This window comes from Nomascus leucogenys, chromosome 5 (assembly GCF_006542625.1).
Source record: "Nomascus leucogenys isolate Asia chromosome 5, Asia_NLE_v1, whole genome shotgun sequence".
NCBI classification, from domain to species: domain Eukaryota; kingdom Metazoa; phylum Chordata; class Mammalia; order Primates; family Hylobatidae; genus Nomascus; species Nomascus leucogenys.
Window position 1 is genome coordinate 23637359 of NC_044385.1, and position 27908 is coordinate 23665266.

The 27908-nt window shown below is 49.9% G+C and overlaps 1 protein-coding gene across 1 annotated transcript in view; it reads right to left on the reverse strand.

Annotated features, from left to right (window-relative positions):
• The window catches only part of CAPN2 (calpain 2), a 62683-nt gene that overhangs the window by 17617 nt on the left and 17158 nt on the right, over positions 1 to 27908 (reverse strand). The window contains exons 3-10 of the mRNA XM_030812821.1: positions 12187 to 12305; positions 10960 to 11093; positions 9229 to 9397; positions 7342 to 7425; positions 5487 to 5572; positions 4377 to 4451; positions 3491 to 3651; positions 973 to 1142 (exon numbers count right to left, since the gene is read on the reverse strand). Coding sequence (XP_030668681.1) covers positions 973 to 1142; positions 3491 to 3651; positions 4377 to 4451; positions 5487 to 5572; positions 7342 to 7425; positions 9229 to 9397; positions 10960 to 11093; positions 12187 to 12305 — 998 coding nt within the window. The remainder of the gene's footprint in view (positions 1 to 972; positions 1143 to 3490; positions 3652 to 4376; positions 4452 to 5486; positions 5573 to 7341; positions 7426 to 9228; positions 9398 to 10959; positions 11094 to 12186; positions 12306 to 27908) is intronic.

Sequence of the window (27908 nt, forward strand, 5' to 3'; positions counted from 1 at the left end):
GAGCCTCCTCTCCTGACACCTCATCTGGATTCTCCCAGAGGTGTGCCAAGAAACTGGCTCTTGGGAGAGGGTGGAAGCTCTGATTTGTAGTATTTGCCACTTTCCATGGTGTAAACAGGTCCCCGCCAGGGCCATTTTTCAGGCTGCTGAGGTGACCTCAGCAGACATGGGTCAGAGAAAAGAGATGTGCTTTGGGAGTCGGGAGGAGCCAGCTCCAGCCCATCAAACCGAAATGCATCCCCAGTCAGTGCCCTAAAGCCTTCCTTGCATCCCTCTCCTCCCACGGCTACCTGCAGCCCACGAAAGCTCTTTCTTGTTCTGCAGAAGGGAGTGGGGAGAGCCCAGGGCCCCAGCGTGTTGGGTGAGTTCTCAGTGCCCCAGCCCCAGCCTGAGGGTGGAGAGGAGGCTGCAATGTGGCTGTCCTCTGGCTGTGGCTCAGAGTGAAAGGAAAACATCAGACAGCAGGAGTCTGTGTAGGGATGTGGGCTCCAGCCAGCAGAGCCCTGTGGGGAGCATCATGACCAATGTTCCCCCATCCCCAAGCTCTCCACCATCCAGGCCAATGCCTTTGCTGAGCTCTGAGCAGCTGCACCCATGGACTCAGTCCTGCCCTCATAGTATTGCCTGATGTGGCCCAGTATATTCTGTTCTTTGTAGATGGGTGGGCTGACCAGAATGCCAGGCCTGGAGGATGTGAGAAGGGATGTGGAGGCCATTTGAGAGTGGAACTCCCTAGAGGCTGCCTGTGGGAGGCCCGTGAAGGGCTTAGAAGGCCCCACAACCCAGACCCACTGCAGGGGCCTCCCTACAGGGGCTACTCCTGAGCCTGGCCAGGCTGGTAGTTTTGCTTTTCCTTGGCCAAGCTCCCTGTCTGGGATCCCATCCCCAGTTCTGCCTCTGGGGTCAGCTATCCATACAGGGGCTGAGATGAGCACAGGGGGAAGGGAGGGCAGGAGCCCCTGGGCTCTGCACCTCGTAGATGCCGAAGCCGATGGTGTGCATGTCCTCGCCCATCTTCCTCTGCCGCCGTCGGTGCTTCTGAATGAGCCCCACCAGGAAGGTGCAGCCGCTCTCCCCATCTTCCTCATCCTCATCCTCCTCCTCCAGCTTGATCAGGTACTGAGGGTTCATCCAGAATGTGTCTGCAGCCAGAAGGGGGCAGAGGTGCCCAGCCCTGAGCAGGAATGCATGGGGGTGGGGGGTGGCCCTGGTCTTAGGCTTGGAGGCTTCTGAGAGGGATGGAGATAAAGGGAGATGGTGGGAGGTGGCAGAGTATGGCAGAAGATGGTGGAAGACGGTGGGAGATGGCAGAGGATGGCAGAAGATGGTCAGAGATGGCAGGAGATGTTGGGAGAGGCTAGGAGGCAGGAGACACCAGGGTTGGGGTGCAGACTGCAGGCTTTGTCAGGCTGGGGACGGGTGGACAGTAGCTGTGGAGAGACGATGACCTGCACTTGTCTGAATCTAACAGGAACCTACATTAGAAACTTCCCCTAGCAGTTCTCTCTCTGGCTCCAGGCTGGCTTGTCTTGGGGACTGGTTTGTCACCCTGGAACGCGGGGTGGTTAGAGCTGTGGCTTCCCCTCATGGTACCTTCTCTTCACTGGGCTCTGATGGGGGGTCTGGGGTGGGGCTCGGCTGGCCTGGGGGACTCCGGGATCTGCTCCCTGCACTTGCCAGTCTCCGCCCCCAGGTGAGCCTGGAGGCCAAGAACATCCTGTGTATAATTCCAGACTCTTTCTTGTTCTGCGTCCCTTGTCCTCTCAGGCCTATTCCCTTGCCCTGCTCCTGACGTTTCTGCCCTCTTTACTTCCAAAACCTGTTTATTTAAAAAATCTAAGATTCATTCATGTTTAAGGGGAATTATGCTAATTGCCTTTCCATACCTAATGGGATAAAACCCTAACTGTGAAATGAAAGGCAGCATCTTGTGTAGGGGTTGGCAGCTATGGCCCCGCAGGCTGCCGCCTATTCTTGTAAATAACGTTTTACTGAAACATAGCCACGGCCATTCGCTTAAGTATGGCTGCCTTTGGGTTATAGCGATAGAGTTATTAAAGAGACTGAGTGGCCCACAAAGCCAAAAACATTTGCTATCTGACCCTTTAGAGGGAGTTTTCCGACTCCTGATCTAGTGGGTAGGAGGGGTCCTTTGTGGGGGGCAGAGGGCCTTCCCAGCACCTCTGGGACTACCACTTGGTGGCTGCATACTTGAGGTGAAGGAGTCAGAGCCCCAGAGCTGCAGGCCAGCTAGTTCCAGTCTGACTACTTGCTCTGTGGCCCTGGTATGCTACTTAGAGGCTCAGCTTCCTCATCTGTCACAGAGAATCACTATGTGACCATGACCTGCTGCCATTGTACTTACACAGTGACTCCTCAGTCAAGGGGCCTGGGTTCAAATCCCAGCACGCTCTGTGGCCTTCGGCAAGTCACTAGCCTCTCCAAGCCTCGGTTTCCTCATCTTAGAGATGGAGGTGATAAGAAAGTGCCTGCCTCAGAAGTTTGTTGGGAAGATTAGATAGAATGTTATGCAGGCTGAATATCCCTTATCTGAAATTCTTGGGGCCAGAAGTGTTTCCTATTTTGGATTTTTTTGGATTCTGGAATATTTGTATATACATAACATATCTTAGGGATGGAACTCAAGTCTAAAGACAAAACTCATTTCTGTTTCATATATAATTTATACACATAGGCTGAAGGTAATTCTATAGCATATTTAAAATAATTTTGTGCATGAAACAAAGTTCTGACTGCGTTTTGACTGTGACCTGTCACCTGAGGTCAAGTGCGGAATTTTCCACCTGTGGCATCATGTTGGGGCTCAAAAAGTTTCGGATTTTGGAGCATTTCAGATTTCACATTTTCAGATTATGGATCCTCACCCTGTGTACAAAACACTTAGGATAGTTCCAAGCACTGAAGGTGTGCCCCATGATTGGCAGATGTCATCATGTTCAGACAACTGCTGATGGACTAAGCCATGAAGGCAGAAGAATCAAAGGGCTCAACAAAGGCTGGACCAGGGGAGAAATCTTCACCCCATCTAGGCAGGGCCCAGTCAGCATTTGCTGATTGAACTGAGTATGGGGCAACAAACAGGGCCTGATATGTGGAGGGCTCCCTGGGTGCAGGGGCAAGGTTCTCTTGCAGGCTCGGCTGCCTGGGTGTGGGATGCATAGAGTAGCTCAATCCCACTTGGATTGAGCACTGCTTCCGTGAGCATGGCGGAAGGTCGTGGCTGAAGGTCATGATGGGTGCCAGCGAATCTAGGGCCTGGAGAAGCCATCACAGAAATAGCGGCTGTTGGGTTTGTCCTGGGCAGGAGGTAAGGGATTGAGAAACAGAGCAAGCCTTAGGGAGAAGGAAGACAGAGAGGGTTCCAGTGAGCAGAAGCTGCCTCCTGGGGCTGCTAGGCTGGGGTGTGGTACACAGGGTGGGGTAAGGGGAGCTTTGGCCTTTGGTGGCCCCGCATTGCGACAGCCCTTACTTGGGTAGTTCCTGCAGCCTCCCGCGGTGGAGCCCCGCCTCCAGTTCCCATCCATTTTGGTGAGTTTCCACTTCTTGTAGGTATCGCTGGTGAGGGTGTCTGGGGTCAGGTTGCAGATCTCCAGGCGGGAATAGTGCCTCAGGAAGTCACTGAAAGACATCCTGGGAAAAGCAGAGACACAGCCATCGCAGGTGATAAGAGGACACACTGGTAAGCCTTGACTTTCCACCAACGCCAGACCAGGAGCCACCCAAAACCAGGCAGGGCCACTCATTAGAGCTGAGTGGGGGGGCACCAGGTTCAGAATCAGAAGGCCCAGATTCCAGTCCTGGCGCTGCAACTTTCTAGCTGGGTGACTTTGGGCAGGCGACTTAAACTTCTCTGAAGCTCAGAACTCTCATCTGCAAAAATGGGAGCCATGCCCATCAAATGTGACAATATATGGGCCCCATTTGATAAAGAGCATGTTGTGTCCGGGTGCAGGTGGTTTTAGAGTGGCGCAGACACACAGACATGTGGGTCCATTGCTGCTCACTAAGGGACCAGTTTCTTAAGGGGCTGGGATGAGTCTCCGGAACCTGGGGGAGAAAGGCCCCATCTTTCCCTTGTTTCCCAGGATCTGAACATTACCAGAGGAATTCCTCTTAGCCTTTTTGTGAAGCTGCTTGGCTTATAAACCCCATTGTCAAGATGGACTGTTGAAGGGCTTAAAATTTTTTTTATTCAGGCTCTTATAGTGAACTTAAAATAACAAAACCAGGATCCCACACCCCCGTGTCCTCGACATGGTAAACTCACTTTGGCTGACACTCTTTCTTATTAGCAGTTTTCTAGTAAAGAACATTGGGGCAGACAGAGCTTTCCCTGAAGCCTCCACTAATCTTACCAGAATTCTCCATCTTCATGCCGTCTGGTCAGCCTTTCTCTCTCCTCTGGGTCTATAGTGTTCCAGCTTGGGCAGCTGGAAAACAAAGTAAAGAGAGAGGCATTAGTGTATGAGGATTTCTCCCCAAAGGTCCCCAGAGTTGAGGAAGAGGGACATCTGCTCTCACCCCTGAGGGCTCAGGCTCCAGGAAGGGGGAAAGTAGCCCACATCTGGCTAACAGCTGCATTTAAATACTCTTACAGCACTTTAAAGAGTATAGAACACTATACAGACGCAAACCAGGGAGCAAAGTGAGCGGGTGAGTTGTGCTGGAAGACAGTGGCAAGCAAAAGTCCAGAAAATGAACACAGTCCATTAGAGGGAGATGGAGTAGCTCAGATCAGATGCCCAATTGAGATGGGCCTGGCAGCTCTTTTAGGGGCAACTGAAGATCTGATGAAGAGTGTCTGGCCTTGGCCTCTGCAGCTGGCCTGGGAAGCCTCAGCAGGTGTCTCTCTGTCCATGGAGCAGAAGGACCTGGCCCTGTACACAGGGGCAGTGCGCAGGGTAAACTAACCATTGCCTGAGCTTTGGCTGGAATTACACACAGGCCTCTGTACTGCCCACCTCTCCAACCTGAGGCAGAGCAAGTAGGCTGAGGTTGCCACAGCAGATGCACAAACAAGTGTCTACCCCAAATAGTTGAGGGTTCAACATACCTACCAGTAAGCCCTGGAAATCAAAAGAGGGATGTTTCTCTGGTCTTTGGTACAAAGTTCATATCCCTGGAATACAAGTGCCTGGGGGAAGGTGGGGTGTATTTTTTTCCCTGAAAGCCCCATAGAAGGGTGGATTTGAGCTGGAGAAGGGGTGAACCCGGAGGCAGTGGCAGGAATGAACTTCACAGGAGCAGCCTGGGGCCTGGAAGAAGGCACTCAGGCTGCTGGAGGAGTGTCCTGGTTAAAAGACCCTTTGAGGGGCCCCTGCCCACGGGTCCCTGTCCACGTGGCCTGGGCTCTCCCGCCTGTATTTCTCAGCATAATGCACATGTCTTCTTCTCTCACCCTCTTCCCAGAGCCCCCCAGCACAAAGCGCCCCCGCCTGGGGCCCCGAGGCCTGCGCCCTCCTCACTTGTCATTCCACCGCCCTGTCCACTCCACTTCTCCCCAGGGATTTCGGATGCGGATCAGTTTCTGTAGGCTTCCGTTACTTTCAACCTGCAGGATTAGATAAAAGGGAGGAGGAAGAGGTTGAGTTCAAGCCAGGGCTATGAAGGCTTGGGCCTCCAACCCGCTTCCGCATGAGCCAGGAGGTATGGGGGTGAGGATGGTGGGGAGGATTTGAGGGTTGAGTCCATGTATGAGGGACGATCACAAAAGCTAGAGGGGGCTTGGCACCCAGCTCTCTCACTGCTGCCCAGCTTTGGAAAATGAGAATTAAAGCTACCAGGATCCGGCTCTTGAGGATGGGGCTGTTAGTGCTTCATCTCTGAACTTCAGCTTAACTGACTAGAATAGGATGCGCTTTCGGTAAAGGAGCTCAGGGAAGCTTTACCATTTGTTGAAAGATAATTGGTGACAACAGGCACATGCAGTGAGTGAATCTGGATTGAGTCCTGGACGGGGTAGGGGTGGGTCGCCAGAAAGGACATTTTGGGCAACTGGGAAAATGTTAATATGGACTTTATAATAGATGAAACTACTGAATTAATGTTTATTTTCTTAGGTGTGGCAACAGTAGAGGAATTATGTAAGAGAATGTCCTTATTCATAGGGAATAAATGCTGAAGTATTGAGGAGGGAAGTGTCATAACGTCTGCAACTTACTTTCATATGGCTCAAAAAAATTGCACACATAGATAAAGCAGATATGGCAAATGTTAGCAATCGGTGAATCTAGGGGAGTGGCAATTGGATAGTTATTATGTTAGTCTTTCAACTTTTCTGTATACGTGAAAATTTTCAAATAAAAAGATGTGTGTGTGTGAGGGAGTAGTTAAAAAAATCAAGGTTAAAAAAAGAACACTGGACATGCAGAAGATCTGGGGTCTAGACTGGGTTCCGTAATTAACAGTGAACTTGAGCTGCTTGATAATTTTTTTTTGAGACAGAGTCTTACTTTGTCGCTGAGGCTGGGGTGCAATGGCATGATCACAGCTCACTACAGCCTCGACCTCCCGGGCTCAAGTGATCCTCCCACCTCAGCCTCCCGAGTAGCTGGGATGACAGGGGCATGCCACCATGCCCGGCTAACTTTTTTTGTAGAGACAGGTTCTTGCTACGTTGCCCAGGCTGGTCTTGAACTCCTAGGCTCAAGCGATCCTCCCACCTCGGTCTCCCAAAGTGTTGGGATTTCAGGTGTGAGCCACCATGTCAGCCCATAATATTTTCAATAACAATAGTGATCACAACAGCAAGGACAGCTACCTCCTTATATACGATGTGTGAGGCACCTCTGAGCACTTTACATATATTAACTTGATTGAATCGCCACGACCTTCCAATGGATATTATTATTATTTCCATTTTTTAAATGAGGAAACTAAGGGACAGAGAGTTCCAGTAATTGGCCCAGGCCACACAGCTGGTAAGAGGCAGTCAGATTTGAACATGGGCACGAATACTTTTATGAGATCAAATGAGAAAGCACCTTATAGAGTATAAAACACTATGCAGATGCATTGTTTTAGTTTTAGCTTATCAAAATAGTAAGGTCGTAACTGTAAAACAGGGTAAAATCTAAAACAAGTAAAACCAGGGCCCCTGGCGCCGGCCACTGCGGCCACCAGGGGGCAGCGCGGCGCACCCGGCGCCCGAGCTGCGAAAGGGACGCGCTTCTCCTCCCGCGCGGAACTTCAGGAGTGCCGGGCCGGAGTGGAAACTGGACCACCATGGGGCCGCGCGGGCCCCTGGGCATCACCACAAACTGTGCCTGTGGCCATCGTGTTAGGACAGAAGGACCCCTGCACATCCGCGCCGGCCGTTACCTCCTCGGCTCCAGTGACCGAGTACGCGTGCCCCTTCACCAGCTTCTGAAACGTGATGGCCTCCGAGTCCGCGGCGCTGGTGATCTGCAAACATGGCAACCGTCAGACTGGCCGCACCCGCTCTCCCTTCCTCCGCGACTCCCTCGCTCCTGTCCTACTGCCGGGCGGGACCGCGGGACGCACTAGCGCAGGGGCCGAGGCCTGGGGCCGGAGGCTCAGGGCTGCGCTTTCTTGCACTTGAAGAAACTTTCCTACCGCGTTCAAGTGCTGAACGCCGAGAATACAAGAGAAAAGGCGGAATGCAACCCTCTCGCGGAATGAGCACACGCATTCCCGTGTGAATAGCACATCCACAGATTTCTGCAGGCTGGGAAGGGCGGGAAAGGGCGCACCGCCGAGAGAGGGCTGGAGGGGGTCCTTGATGGCGCAGGGCTGATACCCGGACAGCCTTGAGTGGCCCAGGGGCACTGAGCACACCCTCGCCCCCACCACCAGCCCATGCTCCGTGGTCTGGCCCAGCCCAGCTGTAGGGTTTATACTAGGACGGTTGTTTATTCCGGTCTGAGTCAGAATTTGCTTGTTTTAAGAACGCCTCACAGCCTCTCCTTTCCCCCATCTATTCTGATGAAGGTTGAGCCCGGGAAGAAGGGCTGGAGCAGAAAGGGTCTTCTGCCTCAACGTGTTCTGCTGATAAACTTTGAGAATTCCTGCCTAGGGAGTCTGACCTAGATTTTGGCTCCAAAAGGCAGGGCTTCTTATCTCTGTCCCCCGCAGAGACCAGAACCTGGATGGGACAGGGCTCAGAGGTTGGGCACAGCCTTTGCTCCAAGGCTCCTGGGCACAGTGCCCACCTCCCATTCCCTGGCGAACGTTGCCAGCAAGGCTATTATGAGGAAATCGTTCCTACTTTTCCTTCTGAAGTCTCCCACAGGCCTATTAGCTCTGCAAGAGTGCAGGGGAAGGCTGCACAGCACTACAGATGGAGGGGAAGGTGGCAGGGGCAGCAGGTGGCAGGGGCTGCCAGGGAACCTGTGGTCAGAGGGGTGGGGGTGATTCAGAGCAGGCGAGAGTGGGAAGTGGGCTGAAGACAGGGCTGGAGGCACCATCACCCCATCCATCACAGCTTGACTTTTGCCTAGCAACCCTTGGCTTCCAGGTGAAGAGCAATAATGGTAGACACTGGGGTGCTCAGAAACTGATACCTCCAAGAGATGGCACTTTGAAATGCTAAACTGAAGAAGCCTCAAGATATCTCTGACCTCCCCTTTCCTTCTGTCTCTCGATCCACTCTCCCCCAAAGCACGGGAGGAAGCTATTCTCTGAAGTTCCCTCACCTGCCTAAAGTCTGGACCTGCCAAAGACAAAAACAATGACCTCTGGTCCTTTCCGTGAGTCGTTATGAACTGAACTCATATTGCAGGAAGAAAGACAAGTCTGTCAACATGGCTAGACAGACTTGTCACAAACCACTGTCTGCTCTGCAGGCCCAACAGACTTTATCCCAGACCATTTATGTTCTTTAAGCCCAATGAATTCCCCTAAAAATCATTTACAACATACCTAAAATCACCCACACCTCCCCATCTCCCTTCCCCTAAGAGGAAGGGAATATCACCCTCTGTATCCCAATCGTGGTAGGGAAATCTCTTGTGATTCTCCCCCGTGCACATTCATACATTTGTATGCCATTTCTTGTATTAGTCTTCCTTTTGCCAGTTGATTTTCAGCGGACCTTCAGAGGGTGGAGGGAGGTTTTCCTTTGGCCCCTACGTGGACGAGGTCTGCGTTACGTTGTACACGGGAACAGTGTGTTCCCTTGGGCACTGTGGGAGCCTCCCTTCAGCAAGAGCAGATGGGGTGAGGCTAGGGAAGGCAGCCTGGACTTACGTCGATGGAGCAGCCAAGGAGAGAGCCTTTTTGCAGAGCTTTCTGGATGATCTTGAACAGGTTGGGAGGGGGCTTCTTCAACTCATACCACTCAGCAATGCCTCCAGTGAAGTCTTCGAAGCCCTCAGTGGTGGCACCCCCTGAGAGCGCTTCATAGCATCCGTTGATCCTACAAGAGGGGGTTAGATGCTGCCGCTACCCTTGACACTACTGATGCTATAATCTCTCAAATACCCACCCCCTAGTACCCTCTAAATTTGATGCTCCAGGGACCCCCTGCTCACATTCTCCTTGGCCTTGTTCCAGCTCGGGGTGCTCAGGAAGGCAAGGTATTGTGTCCACAGTTACCATTTCCCTGGTATTTTGTGTTTTAAAGAAAATCTCAGGCTGGGCACGGTAGCTCATGCCTGTAATCCCAGCGCCCTGGGAGGCCGAGGCGGGTGGATCACTTGAGGTCAGGAGTTCAAGACCAGCCTGGCCAACGTGGCGAAACCCCATCTCTACTAAAAATACAAAAAAATTAGCCAGGCATGGTGATGCATGCCTGTAGTCCCAGCTACTTGGGAAGCTGAGGCAAGAGAATTGCTGAAACTCAGAAGGTGGAAATTGCAATGAGCCGAGATCGTGCCGCTGCACTCCAGCCTGGGTGACAGAATGAGGCTCCATATTAAAAAAAAAAAAAAAAAAAGATTCTCATAGAACCTTAGAGTCGGAAGGACCTTAGTGATTTTCTGGATGAACCTCCTGTATTGATTCCTTCTACATCCTGACAAGAAAGGGGAGGTCTACTAATGGGTCGTTTGGCATTGATAGCTTAAAAAAGGACAATTCAATAACGCAAGCAGTTTCCCTGAGAAACAGGCACTGTGTTGGCAAGGGCTTAGTGCTCCTGACTACTGATGCTGGAGTCCGGTGGCTTCCCTGACTCTAGTATTGAGCAGTGGGACTTAGAAGCACCCCTCAGGCCCCAGGTTCTCACAGCTGACTCCTCCTTCCTGGATTGGGACTGTAAGAAACAGAAATCCACTTGCTGCTCTAAAGTGGGGTCACTTTAATGGAAGGAGCTGGGTGGCACAGCCAACATGGGGCCATTGTGGAGAGGGACTGGCATGGGGCTTCTTACTGAGAGTGGGCAGCCCTGAGCACTGGACAAACTCAACTGTGGGCAACCTGGGTAGGAAGCAGCTGTGGGGAGATGGGGAAGCCATTGCTAATCAGTGACATCATCTATTCTGCGCAAGTTTCCTACCTCTGCAATGAATAGTTCTGCCCATTGGCAAAAACTCTGCTTTTTTAAGTTGATACAAATGTGTCCTGTCAAGGAAGTAGAGCTCCTTCTCAAGGCCAGCACAATCAGTACCATAACTTGTTCCTGTGCATTTGGTTAAAGATGGTGATAGCCGTCATTTATCAGCGTACAGTGCGGCCAGGCACCCTACATGCACTATCTCCTTGCATTTAGAGCCTAATTTTGGCCAAAGAAGTCCTTCTATAGAAAAGGACTTCCACTCAAAGTAGTCCTGGAATAGTTCTACTACACCCAACTGATTTTTGTATTTTTAGTAGAGACAGGGTTTCATCATGTTGGCCAGGCTGGTCTCGAACTCCTGACCTCAAATGATCCACCCACCTCGGCCTCCCGAAGTGCTGAGATTACAGGCATGAGTGAATTTTTTGGAATCCAGGGCACTGGGGGAAGGCCATGGGGCCAGGGGAGGCATGGCAACTTACTTGGCGTACGCCTTCTCCAGCAGGGCGCTCCAGAACTCGCTCCCCTCGGCTGAATGCACAAAGAGCAGCTCCCCGTCCTTGGTGGGCAGCCTGTCGTCCACCACCACCTCCACCCACTCGCCGTATTGCCAGAACTGCAGAACAAGAGAGGTGGGCTGCAGGAGGAGCTGGTGGCAGCACTGGGACTCTGAGCCTCAGCTGCCTCTGGCTCCCCTTGCCCCGATCCCCGGGATAGGTTCCATGAGCCCGTCCTGGGAGGAGGTGCTCCCTTAACTCTCCTATGCAGGCCAAGTCCTCACTAAAAAAGTGAAGACAGAGGCGCACGTCCATCCCTTCAAATCCACACCCGCCTCTTCAGCATTCTGCCCTGTACCTTAGGCTGTTTTTTTCTTTTCTTTTCTTTTCTTTTGAGACCAACTCTTGCTCTGCCCAGGCTGGAGTGCAGTGGCACGATCTCGGCTCACTGCAGCCTCTGCCTCCTGGATGCAAGTGATTCTCTTGTCTCAGCCTCCCGAGTAGCTGGGATTAAGGGCACGTGCCACCACACCCGGCTAATTTTTTTGTGTTTTTAGTAGAGACAGAGTTTCACCATGTTGCCCCGGCTGGTCTCGAACTCCTGGGCTCAAGCGATCCACCCACCTTAGCCTCCCAACCTCTGCCTCCCAGGTTAAAGTGATTCTCCTGCCTCAGCCTCCCAAGTACCTGGGATTACAGGCCTGCACTAGTATGCCCTACTGATTTTTGTATTTTTAGTAGAGACGGGGTTTCATCATGTTGGCCAGGCTTGGTCTCAAACTCCTGACCTCAAATGATCCACCCACCTCAGCCTCCCGAAGTGCTGAGATTACAGGCATGAGCCACTGCACCCAGTCAGCTTTTTCAAATATTATTTCTCATTTGCCAGCATAAAAGGAGAACTTTAACGTTTTTGTCTCAAACATCAAATAATACAGTTTTTTTTTTAACTTGGGAATTAGTTCCTGAACACCTTGCTCTACCTCCCTTTTGCATGTCCCAAGAAATCCCCCAGGGCCATCCCAGCCGGGTCCCACATCCTAGCCACGGGTAAGCCAGGAAGCTTCCTGCTCTCGTCCAATGTCCTTTGTAGAACAGCATTGGTCTTGGGAGTCTGCAAACACCAGGGACTGATGAACCCAGCCAAGCCAGGAGACTGTTCCTAGCCCCCTGGACCTGTTGAGGAACCACTCGAGCCAACCATTAAGTTACCTGGAAGTGAAAGATCCCTGCATAGTTTTCCTGGAAGCTCTGGTTTAGGGGGACGACTCGAGCCAGGATTTCTTCATTCAAGGTGAGGGAGGCAATGGCTGCCAGCAGCCAGCAGTCACCTGTGAACACAGCACAAGGAGCTCTTATCAGAGGGTCTCAGAACCAGGAGGATGTTAAAAATCTTGTCCCCACCTCCAGTGGCTTAAAGCCTAAGACAACCTGTGAATAGACAGAGTGAAGTTTCAGGCAGTCCCCCATCTGAGGGGTGGGTCAGAGGGTTTGGGTGCTATTAGGTTGGTGTAAAAGTAATTGCAATTTTTGCACCAACCTAGTATTTTGAGGGAAATGCAAAGGGAGAAATGTTTTTGCTGTGTTGTGGCTGGGCAGAGATGGGAAATTTCATTCCCTCAAAGACGACCCAGAACTCTGGTGGCTGAACTGTGCCCTCAGAGCCCAGCCTTGCACCTGATTCGCTGCAGATGCTCCACAGTGAGAGAATGAAACCAGCGCAGTTGCAGAGGCTTCTGAGCACACAGGCTTTGAATGGGAGTTTGAGCTGGGTGTGGTGGCGTGCACCTGGAGTCCCAGCTATAATATTAATACTTGGGAGGCTGCAGCAGGAGGATCCCTTGAGCCCAGGATTTTAAGGTTGCAGTGAGCCATGATCGCACCATTGCACTCCAGCCTGGGCAACAGAGGGAGACCCTCATCTCTAAATAAATAAACAAACAAATATATAAAGGGGAGTTTGAGTGAGAGAAAGAAAACGTAGTGCTAGATGGGAAGGGGACAAATGTTGCACACCTCCTAGGAGGAAGGTCCAAGCCAGGAAAAGAGGCTCCGGCAGGGAGTACAATCGCAGGAAGTAAGTAGGGAGCAGTGCAGATGGAAAAGCCCTGAGTCAGAGGCAGAAGGCTGGACTGTCCCCAAGGGTTTCTGTGCGGAGGGGCAGAGGTCACTTCAAGGGGTAGACAAGGATGGGCACAACGAGGTGGGGAGCTGGCCAGGCAGCCTGGTCCCTCTCTGAGCCTCAGGACCCTCCCCCATGACATGGATAAGTGTGAGGCATAATGAGAGCAGGTGCGTAAGCACTCGGCACCCATTTGGTGCCAGCGCTAGGTTCTCAGCACAGCAGGCACCACAATCATTTCATGCAGTTAGAAACAAGCTGATGCCAGCAACACCACCCAGATGGTTTGCAGGGAGGGGTCATCTTCACCACAAAACACAAACAAAGGGGAGGGGGCCTGGGAAGAGGATGAGGAAGTTTACTCCATTCTTAAGGAATGTGCACTTTCCTACAATTTCCTGTGACAATAATGGGAAGTAGCCTCAAAGGAGTTTAATTCACTGTTGGATTTATTTTCGCTAATTGACAGCTTGATTAAAAATGTTATTGAAGACTAGGCGCAGTGGCTCACGCCTGTAATCCCAACACTTTGGGAGGCCAAAGTCAGTGGATTGTTTGAGCACAGGAGTTTGAGACTGGCCTCGGCAACATGGTAAAACTTCGTCTCAACAAAAAATACAAAAATTTGCCAGGTGTGTTGGTGGACACCGTGGTCCCAGCTACTTGGGAGGCTGAGGTGGGAGGATAATTTGAGCTCAGGAGGTAGAGGCTGCAGTGAGATGTCATCATGCCACTGCACTCAGCCTGGGTGACAGAAGAGCAAGACCCTGTCTCAAAAAAAAAAAAAAATATATATATATATACACACACACACACACATATATAATATGTAATATATGTAATATGTTATTATTATATATATCCGTAACATATATATATGTTATTGAAGTTCACTGAATTCTTTGGTTTTGTTTTGTTTTTTGAGACAGAGTCTCGCTCTTGTCACCCAGGCTGGAGTGCAATGGTGTCATCCTGGCTCACTGCAACCTCCGCCTCCTGGCTTCAAGTGATTCTTCTGCCTCAGCCTCCCAAGTAGCTGGGATTATAGGCACCTGCCACCATGCCTGGCTAATTTTTTGTATTTTCAGTAGAGACAGGGTTTCCCCATGTTGGCCAGGCTGATCTTTAACTCCTGACCTCAGGTGATCGCCTGCCTCAGCCTCCCAAAGTGCTGGTATTACAGGCGTGAGCCACCAGGCCCAGCTGAAGCTCACTGAATTCTTTGAATTCTAGTCGATGACTTGGCATCCTGAGAGTTCCTGACCTAGCTTGTCCTGTTAGCACTTAGACACGGTTGCTTACAGCTCTTTGAGGCTTATATACACTAATGACAGACCTATGGTAAGCGGAGATACATCCCCTCAGCCAGTCAGTTGGTAGCCTTGTAGCTCACGCCTGCAATCCCAGCTACTTGGGAGGCTGAGGCAGGAGAACTGCTTAAACCCAGGAGATGGAGGCTGCAGTGAGCCAAGATCACGCCACTATACTCCAGCCTGGGCAACAGAGTGAGACTCTGTGCCCCCCAAAAAGAAAAGAAAAGAAAAAGATAAAAGAGGCCAGGCATGGTGGCTCACGCCTCTTAATCCCAGCACTTTGGGAGGCCAAGGCGGGCAGATAGCCTGAGGTCAGGAGTTTGAGACCAGCCTGGCCAACATGGTGAAACCCCGTCTCTATTAAAAATACAAAAATTAGCTGGGGATAGTGGCGTGCGCCTATAATCCCAGCTATTAGGTAGGCTGAGGCGGGAGAATCGCTTGAACCCAGGAAGCAGAGGTTGCAGTGAGCCAAGATTGCGCCATTGCATTCCAGCCTGGGCAACAAGAGTGAGACTCCGTCTCAAATATAGATATACATTTTGCAGCCAAAGATTCAAAAAGTTTTTCATCAGTTTTCCAAATTCTGGAGTTGAAGGAGACGTAGAGGCCACTATAGAATGTCTTGATTTCTAAAAAGGTGGGAAACATTTGAAGTCCTACTTTTTTTACTTCTGGTTCCTTCACTCTTTCCCTCACCCCAATCAGCAAAATATTTTGAACCAAGCTGGGAAGCTCCCTTACCCAGCTGACTTCTTTCCTTTATTTTAATATCTGCTCATGTAAGCGTTCTCAGTGACAAGATCTACACAATGATTACACAAAGGCTTAGATGTGCCAGGCCCCAAGCTAAAAGCCTTATGCACATTATCATGTTATCTCATTTCCTTGTCACAGAACAGTTCCGAGGTAGGTACTATTTTCGTTCTATTTCATAGTTGAGGAAACTGAGGTTTAAGGAGGTGGAGTGGATCACCCAAAGGTCCTAGCTAATTAGTGGCTGTCAGGTCTATCTGCAAAGCACAGGCTTTTGATGTATAACCAAAACAGTCTCCTCTGCAAAGAGGCTGGTGTCAATTTTGAATTCACCTAATTGAATTTGAAATTGGACATTGTCTTGGGGACTTTTGTCCTTAAGAGGTGTAAAGGTTCCTCTTCAAAGACCTTCCTCCCCATTTAATTAGGAATAAATAGTAACTTCTCTTAGAAGCAAAATGTATTCAAAGACCTGTGCTAACATTCTTAAATATCTGCTAGCCGTGATAAAGAAATCAATGTACTTTATGTTCTTAGCTCCCACAATTTAGCCTAAGTATTTTCCCTGGCATGCTTATACTGGTCCAAGCAAGCATTAGGTCACAGCCTGTTCCTCTTCCTTATTTAAAGGTGTTTTTACCTTTCTCAGCATTCCACAAGTTACTTCCTCCTTCCTTTGTTCTCCTCTGCCTTTGCCTCTTTTAAAAAGTTCTAAGTTGCTAGCCAGTCGGGACAAATACAGAATGTGAGGTCCTGTTCCAGCCAATGGAAACTGGACACAGCAGTAGGGTGGACGCGTCAGGTTTTAAGTGACCCTGTCTCCTTTGTTCAGTGCACTCTTGTGACAAAACTCCTGGAGAGTGTACCCTTTCTGCAGAAAGTATAAAAATGGCCTTGCTGAGTAAATTAATGTTCAAGTGCTATTTCTTTACGGCACCAGGGAACAAGCATTTCAAACACAGGTGACTCAATGGTGTTTCAGTGTCCAGGCGGCACGGTGTTTTCTCACTCCACCTGGACGGCCCATGTCCACAAGCGGGTTCCTCCCCACAAGAAACCTGTTCTACAACCTCAGCAGTTGTAGACTTAGTCCCATCTTTCCCAGCTGAGGGTCCAGATCCTTGGCTCTCCCCATCAAGGTCAGAATCTACCTTACGTAAAATAATTTACGAAAACTCTTCTCTTTCGGGTCACCCTGCAGTGATTTGTTCCTGGTCACGTGCCCTGGTTGAAGTCCATGACGCCTCCTCCTGGCAAAGCCTGTTTAGAGCCGTTATATCCTGGTCTGGATAAAATAAGCCAGCTAGCTTGAGAAGGGTGGGAAGACGAGTTTAACTCAGATACTACAAATAACTTTTGGCTTAAACTGTTTTTAGCTCCAGGAAAGCCCCTGAGGGTGCCTTCCAGTGACAGAGGCCTCTCCTGGAATGTTGCCATATGGATGGGACTAGACAAAGAAAGATCTATAGGTTTTAACATTATGTATCTGCAAATAGTATTTTCCTTGTGCTCATTTTTTTTTTGGAGGAGGGCTCTGTTCTCCAGTCACACAAAAATTTTGCAGAGGGGAGGGTAGGATGGCTACTCAGACCTTGGTGTACCTCAGAGGACTGTCTGAACAGTGCACTTGGCACAAGCAAAACTCCTGCCTTCCTCTCCTGGGGGAATGTTCAGTTGTTACAAGCTCTTAGCCTTCCTGCTCAGGTACAAAATCTGCTTACGGGCCAGGCATGGTGACTCACATCTAATGCCATCACTTTGGGAGGCCGAGGTGGGCAGATCACGTAAGGTCAGGAGTTCAAGACTAGCCTGGCCAACATGGTGAAACCCTATCTTTACTAAAAATACAAAAATTAGCCAGGCATGTTGGCACATGCCTGTAGTCCCAGCTACTCAAGAGGCTGAGGCATGAGAATCGCTTGAACCTGGGAGGTGGAGGTTGCAGTGAGCCCAGATTGCACCACTGCATTCCAGCCTGGGGCACAGAGTGAGATTCTGTCTAAAAAAAAAAAAAAAAAAAAAAAAAAAAAAATCTGTTTATGCTTGGTTACCTGTTGATAACCTTTTGATCCTTAATTATTCCATTTATCTGAGAGCAGAAACTATTGTCTTGGAAACTTGAGTGCCTGGATCATGGTGAGCTGGAGCTGAGTGCCTGATACATTCCAGCTGCCTCTTCATGTCCAGTCTACACTCTCCATCCTACTGCCTGGGAGCTGACCTCTATGGGGATCTCACCGGGGGCCCAGGGCCTATGGCTGCTGGGGGCCAGAAGAAGGGAGGAGTGCAGTTAGGGTGTTTCTTCCCTGGCTCATTCTCTGAGAGTGTGGATCGGCTCCATGTGGCTGTGTCCCATGACTGCGGGGCAGGGTGCACCTGTACACGAACCACTTCCAGTGCTAGAATCCTGACAATTGTCCCCAACTCACAGCTCCAGACCCTCTTCTGGGAAGGACTCAGCCACGCTTCCTCCTTGGATCACAGAAGACTCCAGACACAAGCTGTCTGTTTCCAACAGTGTGCAGGGCTTCTCTGACTGGGAGGCTGCTCCTGTCAGCTGTTCACTTGCTTCACTGACTCCAGGGTGTGCACGTGAGCCTGCCTGGAGGCGCTTGGACAATCATTTACCCCATTAAAAAAAACTGGCCTGTGTTCTTGACTGCAAAAACTCATTATCATAAAAATGCCATGTCCTCTTAAGTTAGCCTATAAACTTAATGTAATGCTAATAAAAATAGCAATAGGGCTAGGTACGGTGGCTCATGCCTGTAATTCTAGCACTTGGGAGGCCAGGGCTGGAGGATTTCTTGAGCCCTCAGGATTTCAAGACCACCCTGAAATCTCACTATATTGTGAGACTCTGTCTCTATAAAAATTATTTTTAAAAAATTAGCCAGGTGTGGTGTCATGCTCCTATAGTCCCAGCAACTTTGGGAGGCTAAGGCAGGAGAATCACTTTGAACCTGGGAGGTCAAGGATGCAGTGAGCTAAGATTGTACCACTGTACTCCAGCCTGGGTGACAGAACGAGACCCTGTCTCAAAAAAAAAAAAAAAAAGGTGATAAGATTAAAAATTGTTTTTGAACTTAGCTGATTCTGATAAGTTTAAAAAATATGAAGCATAGCTAGAAAAAAATCTAAAAGAGAAGGAAGTCTACCTCTATTAGATGTTTAAACACATATAAAGCTACAGCAATTAAAACAGTATAGAACTTGCGCATGAGGATACAGATAAATAAATGGCACAGAAAAAATCTAGAATCACATTATGCACATGTACCCTAAAACTTAAAGTACAATAATAAAAAAAAAAAAGAAAAAATCTAGAATCAGACCTTCCCTGTGCTCTTCTGGGGGCATAGTGAGATTCTTTTATGGCTGTTGGGTGTTAACACTAAGTATAGGGCCCATCTGTAGCCCCTAAGGTGCTTTTGACAGCATGTATGCCTTTTTTTTTTCCCCTCTCCCTTCTCCAGGTTTTGACATTCCCTTCTTTCTGGGTTGTTTTTCTTTTAGAACTGACTGTTTTTCTTTACACTACATGGTGTTATTGTATTCTCTCTCTCTCTCTGTCTCTTTTGGTCAGGCCTTAAATTCTCTGTGGAATGAGGTAAGGCATATGTAAATACTAAGCAATTCTTGCCTAAGTCACTGTCAAGCTCCTACTCCCATCTCTCATCTGCCTTTCTCATCCCAGGAGCCTGACACCTGCCTCAGTCTGTCCAGCACCCTGGACGTGAGGAAGGACAAGTGTCAGAGCTGGGTCCCCAGGGGACTGTGCTCATCCATGGGACAGACGGTGTCTCTGCAGAGAAGGAAGGTGGCTACCAACAACATCTCCCGCTAGCAGGGCCCTGGCTGTTGCTGGCCATGTTTATTACTAAAGGCAGCAGATGAGGCCCTGCCTGGAGGTTCCTAAGCTGCCCCGTGAAGGTCCTGATCACGGGCTTGACAGACCGGCCATCCCTACATCCAGGCTGCCCCAATACCCAGCCATGCTACTGTCCTGGAAGACACTCAACTGGCACAGACCTGAGAGGCTGGGGATGGAAAATGGAGGGGTTTCTGCCTTGCTTCCTCTCCAGAAAAAGCCCACCTGGGTGCCCCACGAGCCTTATGCTTAGCCAAGCAGGGGCTGCCTACAGGATGCGATTTCAGGGGCCTCCTGTCCCCTTCCTCCACAAATCTCCCCTACATCTGGTCTTAATTTCTTTATTCTTTTTTTTTTTTTTTTTTTGAGACAGGTTCTCACTCTGTCACCCAGGCTAAAGTGCAGTGGTGCAATCATAGCTCACTGCAGCCTTGACCTCCTGGGCTCAAGTGATCCTCCCACCTCACCTTGTAGCTGGGATTACAAGCACATACCACCATGCCCAGCTAATTAAAAACCTTTTTTTTTGTAGAGGTGTCTTGCTATGTTGCCCAGGCTAGTCTCAAACTCCTGGTCTCAAGTGATCCTCCTGACTCAGCCTCCCAAAGTATTGGGATTACAGGCGTGAGCCACCGTGACCAGCCTAGACTTAATTTCTATAAGTGGCTCTCACTCTACATTTAGAGATCAGATGGGCTGCAAATACCCATGGGAAAGGGAACCCTTGGATTTAAAGGCTCTCATGTGAAAAGGACTGAAAGCAGGCTTATGGGGGAAGATGGGAGAGGTAGGGTTCTGGGAGTCTGGAGCCAGCACTGTTGAAAGGAAATCACCCAGGGCAGGTGGTCCAGGGTTTCAGGGTCAAACTTGCCCCTGTATCTTTTGGTTAGGTTGGAACTGAGATTTTCCACCTTCCCAGATGGGGACCTCCAGGATCCCTGTGAAAGGCACATATGTCACTGGAGGCTGGTGGTTGCCTGCTCCCTCAAAGCACTGACCTCACTGCTTGATTCTATCACCTTCCCACACATCTTTTTGTCTCTGGGCACCAGGAGGCACCTGCCGGATGCCATCCTCCTGGGGTTCCTCGGCTTCTAGGCGCTTGGCTGCCCTCACACTCCCCTTTGGCTGGCCTTGCTCCTCTGGCCCAGCCCCTGAGGATCTCTCTTCCTGCCTCCCTTCCTGCCCAGGGCTGTGCGCTGCCCTTTCTACATTGTCCAGGACCCCTCCAGCAAATAATCCCAGAGGCGGGGTCCCTGCTGGCCTGGTGGACAGAACTGGGGCACCCTGGGCAAGGGCGCTGGTCACCTGGGTAGTGAAAGGTCCTGAGTAGGCCGGGCGTGGTGGCTCACCCTGTAATCTCAGCACTTTGGGAGACCAAGGTGGGCAGATCACGAGGTCAGGAGTTCAAGACCAGCCTGGCCAACATAGTGAAACCCTGTCTGTGCTAAAGATACAAAAATTAGCCAGGCATGGTGGCGTGTGCCTGTAGTCCCAGCTACTAGGGAGGCTGAGGCAGGAGAATCACTTGAATCCAGGAGGTGGGGGCTGCAGTGAGCTGAGATACGTCACTTCACTCCAGCCTGGGCAACAGATCGAGACTCCGTCCCAAAAAAAAAAAAAAAAAAGAAAAGAAAGGTCCCAAGTAGGTGGCAGGCTGGCAGGGGCACGGGGGTACCTTTGCTGGCTGTCCCCCTCACTGCTGGGCACAGGCCAGACGGCTCCACGGAGAACCCTACCTCTCCCATCTTCCCCCATAAGCCTGCTTTCAGTCCTTTTCACATGAGAGCCTTTAAATCCAAGGGTTCCCTTTCCCATGGGTATTTGCAGCCCATCTGATCTCTAAATGTAGAGTGAGAGCCACTTATAGAAATTAAGTCTAGGCTGGTCACGGTGGCTCACGCCTGTAATCCCAATACTTTGGGAGGCTGAGTCAGGAGGATCACTTGAGACCAGGAGTTTGAGACTAGCCTGGGCAACATAGCAAGACACCTCTACAAAAAAAAAGGTTTTTAATTAGCTGGGCATGGTGGTATGTGCTTGTAATCCCAGCTACAAGGTGAGGTGGGAGGATCACTTGAGCCCAGGAGGTCAAGGCTGCAGTGAGCTATGATTGCACCACTGCACTTTAGCCTGGGTGACAGAGTGAGAACCTGTCTCAAAAAAAAAATAAAAATAAGAATAAAGAAATTAAGACCAGATGTAGGGGAGATTTGTGGAGGAAGGGGTTGAGCCTTCAGGTGGTTCTCAAACCAGAAAGGAGTATGATGGAAAGACATCCTAGATAGATCTAAGAGGCCGAACCAGAGGTGGTTGGGGAGGGGCACTGGATTTGTGGTTAGAAGACCACAATTTTTTTTTGGTAAGAGTCTCACTCTGTTGCCCAGGCTGGAGTGCGATGGCACCATCTTAGCTCACTGCAACCTCCGCCTCCTGGGTTCGAGCAGTTCTCCTGCCTCAGCCTCCTGAGTAGCTGGGATTACAGGCGCTCACCACCATGCCCAGCTAATTTTTGTATTTTTAGTAGAGACGGGGTTTCACCATGTTGGCCAAGCTGGTCTTGAACTCCTGACCTCAGGTGATCCACCCGCCTTGGCCACCCAAAGAGCTGGGATTACATGTGTGAGCCACCGCACCCGGCCAGAGGACCTGGATTTTGGTCCTGATCTGGCCACTTAAGATTGTGTGAGCTTGGCTACACTTCTTAATTTCTCTAAGCCTGTGTGTTCTCAGCTGTGAAAGGAGGATAGTGATGAGGTGTATCCTCAGCAGGTTGTTAGGATCACATGAGAGAAGGGAAACCGGGGTCCCATGGATGGGCCTTAGAGACCCGGAACCCCAAATGTTTTGTGCAAATTTGGCACACATGCAAACACATGCTGTTTTCTAGGGAGAGCAGTCTGGTTTCTCTCCCACTCCCACCCTGAATGGTTGGGAAACACTACAGCCAGAACATGGAGTTCAAATCCTGACTGTGACCTGGGGAAACTACTCCCTCTGTGCCTCAGTTTCCTCATATATAACATAGGTTTAATAACAATAGACTGTCTCATGGCGCTGAGAATTAAATGGAAAAAAATATGCAAAGCATTGAGAACAGTGTCTCCAAGTGTTTGCTCTTTTTATTGCTAATTTTATAGGCGTGGAAACTGAAACTCAAGGGAAGTGGAGTTTCAATTGGTACATGGTGTGCCAGACCTTGGCCACATTTGGCAGTATTGTCCTGGAAAGGGTGCCAAGGTTGCCAAGGGTGCTGGCTGGTAGCAAGGAGAGAGGGTTGTGGCCGGGAGGCGGTGAGGAGGGAGGGGAGCTGCCAGGGGAGAGTGAAGGAGTGCATATGGTGTCTGTCTCACCGTCTTGAGCCTTCCGAAACTCTTCTTTGGAAGCAAGGTGTGCCCAAATAAGGAAGAAATAAAGGTAAATAGTGAGCACTGGGCGAGGTGTCCCGGTGTGTGCCTGTGGTCTCAGCTACCTGGGAGGCTGAGGTGGGAGGATGGGTTGAGCCCAGGAGGTGGAGTCTGCAGCGAGCTGTGACAGCACCACTGCACTCCAGTATAGGTGACAAAGCAAGACCCATCTCTTTTTAAAAGAAGAAAGTACATTTTTTAAAAGAGGGTGAGCACTGAGAAGGGTATAGATAAAAAAGCATTTGCTGGAGACATGAGTGTGTCCACTACAAAGAGGAGTGGCCACCCAGGCCTGACCGGGTCTCCAGCCAGGACTGTGGAGCCTCCCCTGCACTTCCCTGTAGTGCTGGATCCCGGGGTTGAGAATGGCAGCTCCAGGGAGAGGGTGGCCTTGTGGTCCCTTCCCTGCTTTTCCCCTCACATAACAGAAGGAAAGACAGCTCCTTAACAGCCTCCCTCTCCCGAGTCTGCAGTTAGGACCGTTTCTCTCCCTGCACCCCTGGGCTGTCAGTTCTCTCAGGGAACGTTTACCACGTTTGCGCCTATGGCAGATGAGCATTCCTGTATTCATTTGCTCATTTGTTCAAAGACTTTTTAGTGTCATTCTCTCTGGCCCATTCTGGGGCACCCACTGAGCTCAGTTAAGCCACTTTTGCCTATGGGTCTCTGGGAAATCCTCTCCGAATTCAAGCTTCCTCCATCCCTTCTAATTTGTTTGGGAAAGGAGGTTTGATTTGTGTTTTTGAATTGTTAAGCACAGCGGCCTTCCCCTTCCAAGACTCATGTGACCTGGATAAGGGCTTCACTGCCCCCAGCAGGGCTGCCTTTCTTGGGGACCCACAGAGAGCACACCGGGTACCCAGCCCTTCCTTCCACTCCAACCCACCCAGACCCTCCTCTGAGGACAAGCCACTCCCAGACAGACCTTATGAATGACTCCTTTAAACTCCAGGGCCTTCTACTGAAAAGATAAATTCATTCAGGGCCATGTCAGTAAATTTCCAGAGCTGTGCTCCCCAGCCTGGGTGTCCGCGTCCTGAAGGTTGGCTGTGTGACAGGCCCAGCCCATCCTGGGGGGTGGGATGCAGCTGGGTTACCAATATTTGCGGCTCCTGGAGGTTTTCCAAGAGGAAAGCATAATATTTGCTCTGCATTTTCTCCTTCTTTCCCTTCTGCTACTGCTGTCTTTCCTTCACAAACAGAAGTGAGGCAGAGTTGGGAAGCCAGGGGAGAGGGAGCGCAGGAGAGGCTGGGCTGAGGCACACCTGAGCTACCTGTGGCTCTGTCACACTAGCGTGCAGCAGCTGCTGACAGTCCTGCAGGACAGGAGGTGTGTGGGCAGGTTGGTGCTGGCTGTCACAGTTACACCCAGTGCCTGCACTGGGAAGAATGTGCACTTGGTGAAGCAAAACACGCTGGATACCAGAGCAGCCCCCAGGAAATAACTGGGTTTTCTTACTGTTTTCTTTAGTCCCTTTATTTGTAGGCACAGCTGCTTAAAGAAACAAGCTGGCCCCTGATGGTGCCAGAGCTTCTTGACCCAGATACCAGAGGGAGATAAGACCTCCAAAACTGGCAGAAACTGAAACAGGCAACCCCTTGTTACCTTCAGAACCTTACCATGTCATTATAATACTAACGTCCCCACCTGTAGAAGAAAATCACCATTATTTCTGAACATGTGTCAAGAGACGCGTGAACTACAGCAACTCCATCTTGAATAAGAGCTGAGTAAAATGAGGCTGAGACCTACTGGGCTGCATTCCCAGAGGGTTAAGGCATTCTAAGTCACAGGATGAGATAGGAAGTCGGCACAAGATACAAGTCATAAAGACCTTGCTGATAAAACAGTTGCAGTAAAGAAGCCGGCCAAAACCCACCAAAACCAGAGTGACCTCTGGTCATCCTCACTGCTACACTCCCACCAGCGCCATGACAGTTTACAGATGCCATGGCAATGTCAGGAAGCCCTCAGGGCTGCTCTATGAAGTAGATTTTCTTTTATTCCTTTATTTTCATAATAAATTTGCTTTCACTTTACTGTATGGACTCACCCTGAATTCTTTCTTGAGCGAGATCCAAGAACCCTTTCTTAGTTCTAGATCAGGACCCCTTTCTGGTAACACATCATGCATTGTATGGAGAGGCATGTTTATGACCTGGGCCTGAGCGTCTAGAGGTCTCCACCCCCACACCGTGACCCCGCACCTGCTTACACACCTCCCTGCCCCACACCTATCTCTTTACAACTCCCCAGTTTCCATGGCTCGGGGCGATGGTGTCTTTAGAGCAAGAGCCCCCTCCTTCTCTTTCTCCTGGTCAGGAATAAAACCCTCTTGCCTTTTTTTCCAACTGAGTGTTCTTTCTTTGCAACTAAGTAGGGAAAGAACTCAGTTTACCGGTGACACACTCACACACACGTTTCACACACTGGCCGAGGGAGCTCATCTTGGAGGAAGAGCAGGCAGAACACAGAGCTGCCAAGGGGCAGCCCAGACTCCCGGATGCCCTCCACTGCCTCCACATCCCTCACTCCATGCTTCTCGCCTGGGGTCCAGCTTGCCTGTGCCTCTGCACACCTCTGTCCTCGCGTAAGTCAACTCTGGAGGATATGTCTCTTTCCCATCCGATCTAGTCTCAGGCTCCTTGTTGGTGCATTCCTGGCTCCGCGCCAGGCCTGTATTCGGTCTAGAGGAGACTGGGGCTGGCTCTCAGGCAGTGAGCTCACAGCCGGCAGGAGACAGACGTGCAAACAGTGGTTGTGGATGATGGTGGTGAGCATGAGGCTTTGAGTCTGAACAGGGCAGACTGGGACTGTAGGAGGGCTGGGGTGGGTGAGGAAGGCTTAGAGGGGGGAGCTGGGTGAGGAAGAGCAGGGGCACTTTCAGGGAGAGGGAAGGTCAAGTGCAAAGTCCAGAACAGGCAGGCAGCAGGACGGGCATTGTGGGGCTGGGCGCTGGGAACTGGAGAGGGCTGGGGCTAGGCGGATTGGGTTGGACGTCCGGGCCAGCTTAGGAATCTGAACTGGCTCCTGAGGGAATTTAAGCCAAAGTTCCTTCTCTCCCTTTCCCCTTCTGCACCAGACCCTCCAAGCATAATAAAATATTTGCCTTTTTCAGAATGAATCACTTCCTGCTTCCTCTTTGTGGGAAACCTTCCTTCCAACTCTCCCTCCTTAATCATCCTTTGGGGTATCTCAGCCCCTTACTGTTCCCCTCCCAGATCCTCACACTACATCCCAGCTGACTCCCAACATGATCTGAACTTGGAATTAATCCATCCATTTAATCATTTGCCTCCACTACTTCCATAGCTCCCTGAGGACAGGTTTTCTGGCAGCAATGCCCAAAGTGGATTAGATACAAGTATACATGCTCCTTAACTTACAACGGGGTTACATCTGAACAAATCCATCAGAAGTTAAAAATCTTCTAAGTCGAAAATGCATTTAATACACCTCAGCCTACGGTAAACTAAAAATCAAAGTCTAAGCCCCTTAACTGACTGATGGGTGTCCCCTTAGCCAAGGGGATTCCAAGGTAAACCTGAAAAACAAGTTCAGGCCCCAATGGGAAGGGAGGTCTGTCATGCCTCATTACATCCTCCTCCTTTAGGAATCCAGGCACAGCTGACCAGCATTAACTGAAAACAGAGATCTTAAGACTCACAAAACAGACTCTTCCTAGCAATAAGATACCAAATTCCAACCACACTCTAGTAGAGCATCACATGACAGATAGCAGGCCCTGAAAGAAATCAAAGTATTTTAGAACAAAATATATTTTTTCTGACAGATTTTGAAATGTCTCTGCAAAGCTGTCTCTTGTGGGAAAATCTACATTCTATAGCAGGGGTGTCCAATCTTTTGGCTTCCCTGGGCCACACTGGAAGAAGAAGAATTGTCTTGGGCCACACATAAAATACACTAACACTAACGATAGCTGATGAGCTAAAACAAAAAAAAAAAAAGAAAAATCTCATAATGTTTTGAGAAAGTTTACAAATTTGTGTTGGGCCACATTCAAAGCCATCCTGGGCAGCACAAAGGTTGGACAAGCTTGATGTAGAGAATCGCCTTCCCTTCTGGTCTTTTTCTGATCCTGAAGAGATTAGCTGAGCATCTAGTAGCACCTTTTAAAGGTCTGAATAGAAAACATTTGCCATCTATTGCCTTTGAGAGTGGCCATCTGTGAGACATCTACATAATAAAAACCTTGGTCTCTAGAACCTCTTATCTCAACCCAGACACACTTTTCAACTGATTTCACGTTTTTTTTTTTTTTTTTTTGGGGGGGAGAGAGTCTGGCTCTTGTCGCCCAGGCTGGAGTGCAGTGGTGCAATCCTGGCTCACTGCAACTTTCACCTCCTGGGTTCAAGCGATTCTCCTGCCTCAGCCTCTGAGTAGCTGGGACTACAGGCATACACTACCACGCCCAGTTAATTTTTGCATTTTTAGTAGAGGCGAGGTTTCACCATGTTGGCCAGGCCAGGCTCGAACTCCTGACCTCAAGTGATCCACCTGCCTTGGCCTCCCAAAGTGCTGGAATTACAGGTGTGAGCCACCACACCCAGCCTTGATTCCAGGTCTTTGGATAATAACTTAATGCTTTCAACTAACTGCCAATCAGAAAATCTTTGAATCCACCTGTGACTTGGAGCCCTTCCAGCCCCTGTGCCTTCCCCATCCACTTCAAGTTGTCCCACCTTTCTGGATTGATGTCTGCCTGTAACTTCTACCCCCCTAAAATGTATAAAACCAAACTGTAAACCAACCACCTTGGGCACAGGTTCTCAGGACCTCCTTGGGCTTTGTCACAGGCCTTAGTCACTCATATTTGGCTCAGAATAAACCTCTTTAAATATTTCACAGAATTTGACTATTTTGTTGACACTACCTAACACCATAGCTCAGCCTAGCCTACCTTAATTGTGCTCAGAACACTTACAGTAGCCTACAGTTGGGCAAAATTATCTAAGGAGGCAAAGCCTGTTTTAAAATAAAATGTTGAACATCTCTCAATGTAATTTATTGAATACTGTACTGAAAGTGAAAAACAGAATGGTTGTATGGGTACTTCAAGTACAGTTTCTACTGAATGTGTATTGCTTTCATGCCATCGTAAAGCTGAAAAATTGCATGTCAAGCCATTACAATTCTGGGACCACCTGTAGGCATCCTGAGCCATCCTGAGCCAGGTGAGAACTGAGGCCTGCCTTGGAGTAATGGGGGAATAGAAGAAAATGGCAGCTTGGTGATGAGTTAAGGACCTAGAATGGAGGGACTGGTTGGACACAGAGAGGGAAGAACCTTGTATAGAGAAGGGATTGTATTTTGCTTTTGTCTTTTTTGTTGAAGTCTCAGCCCACTGCCCTTCCTATAACAGATGCCCAATAAAGCTGGCTGAATGGAAGCAGAAAGGCAGATGCTGGCTTGTGCAAGTCAGGGCTCCTGAGCCCCATGGGCA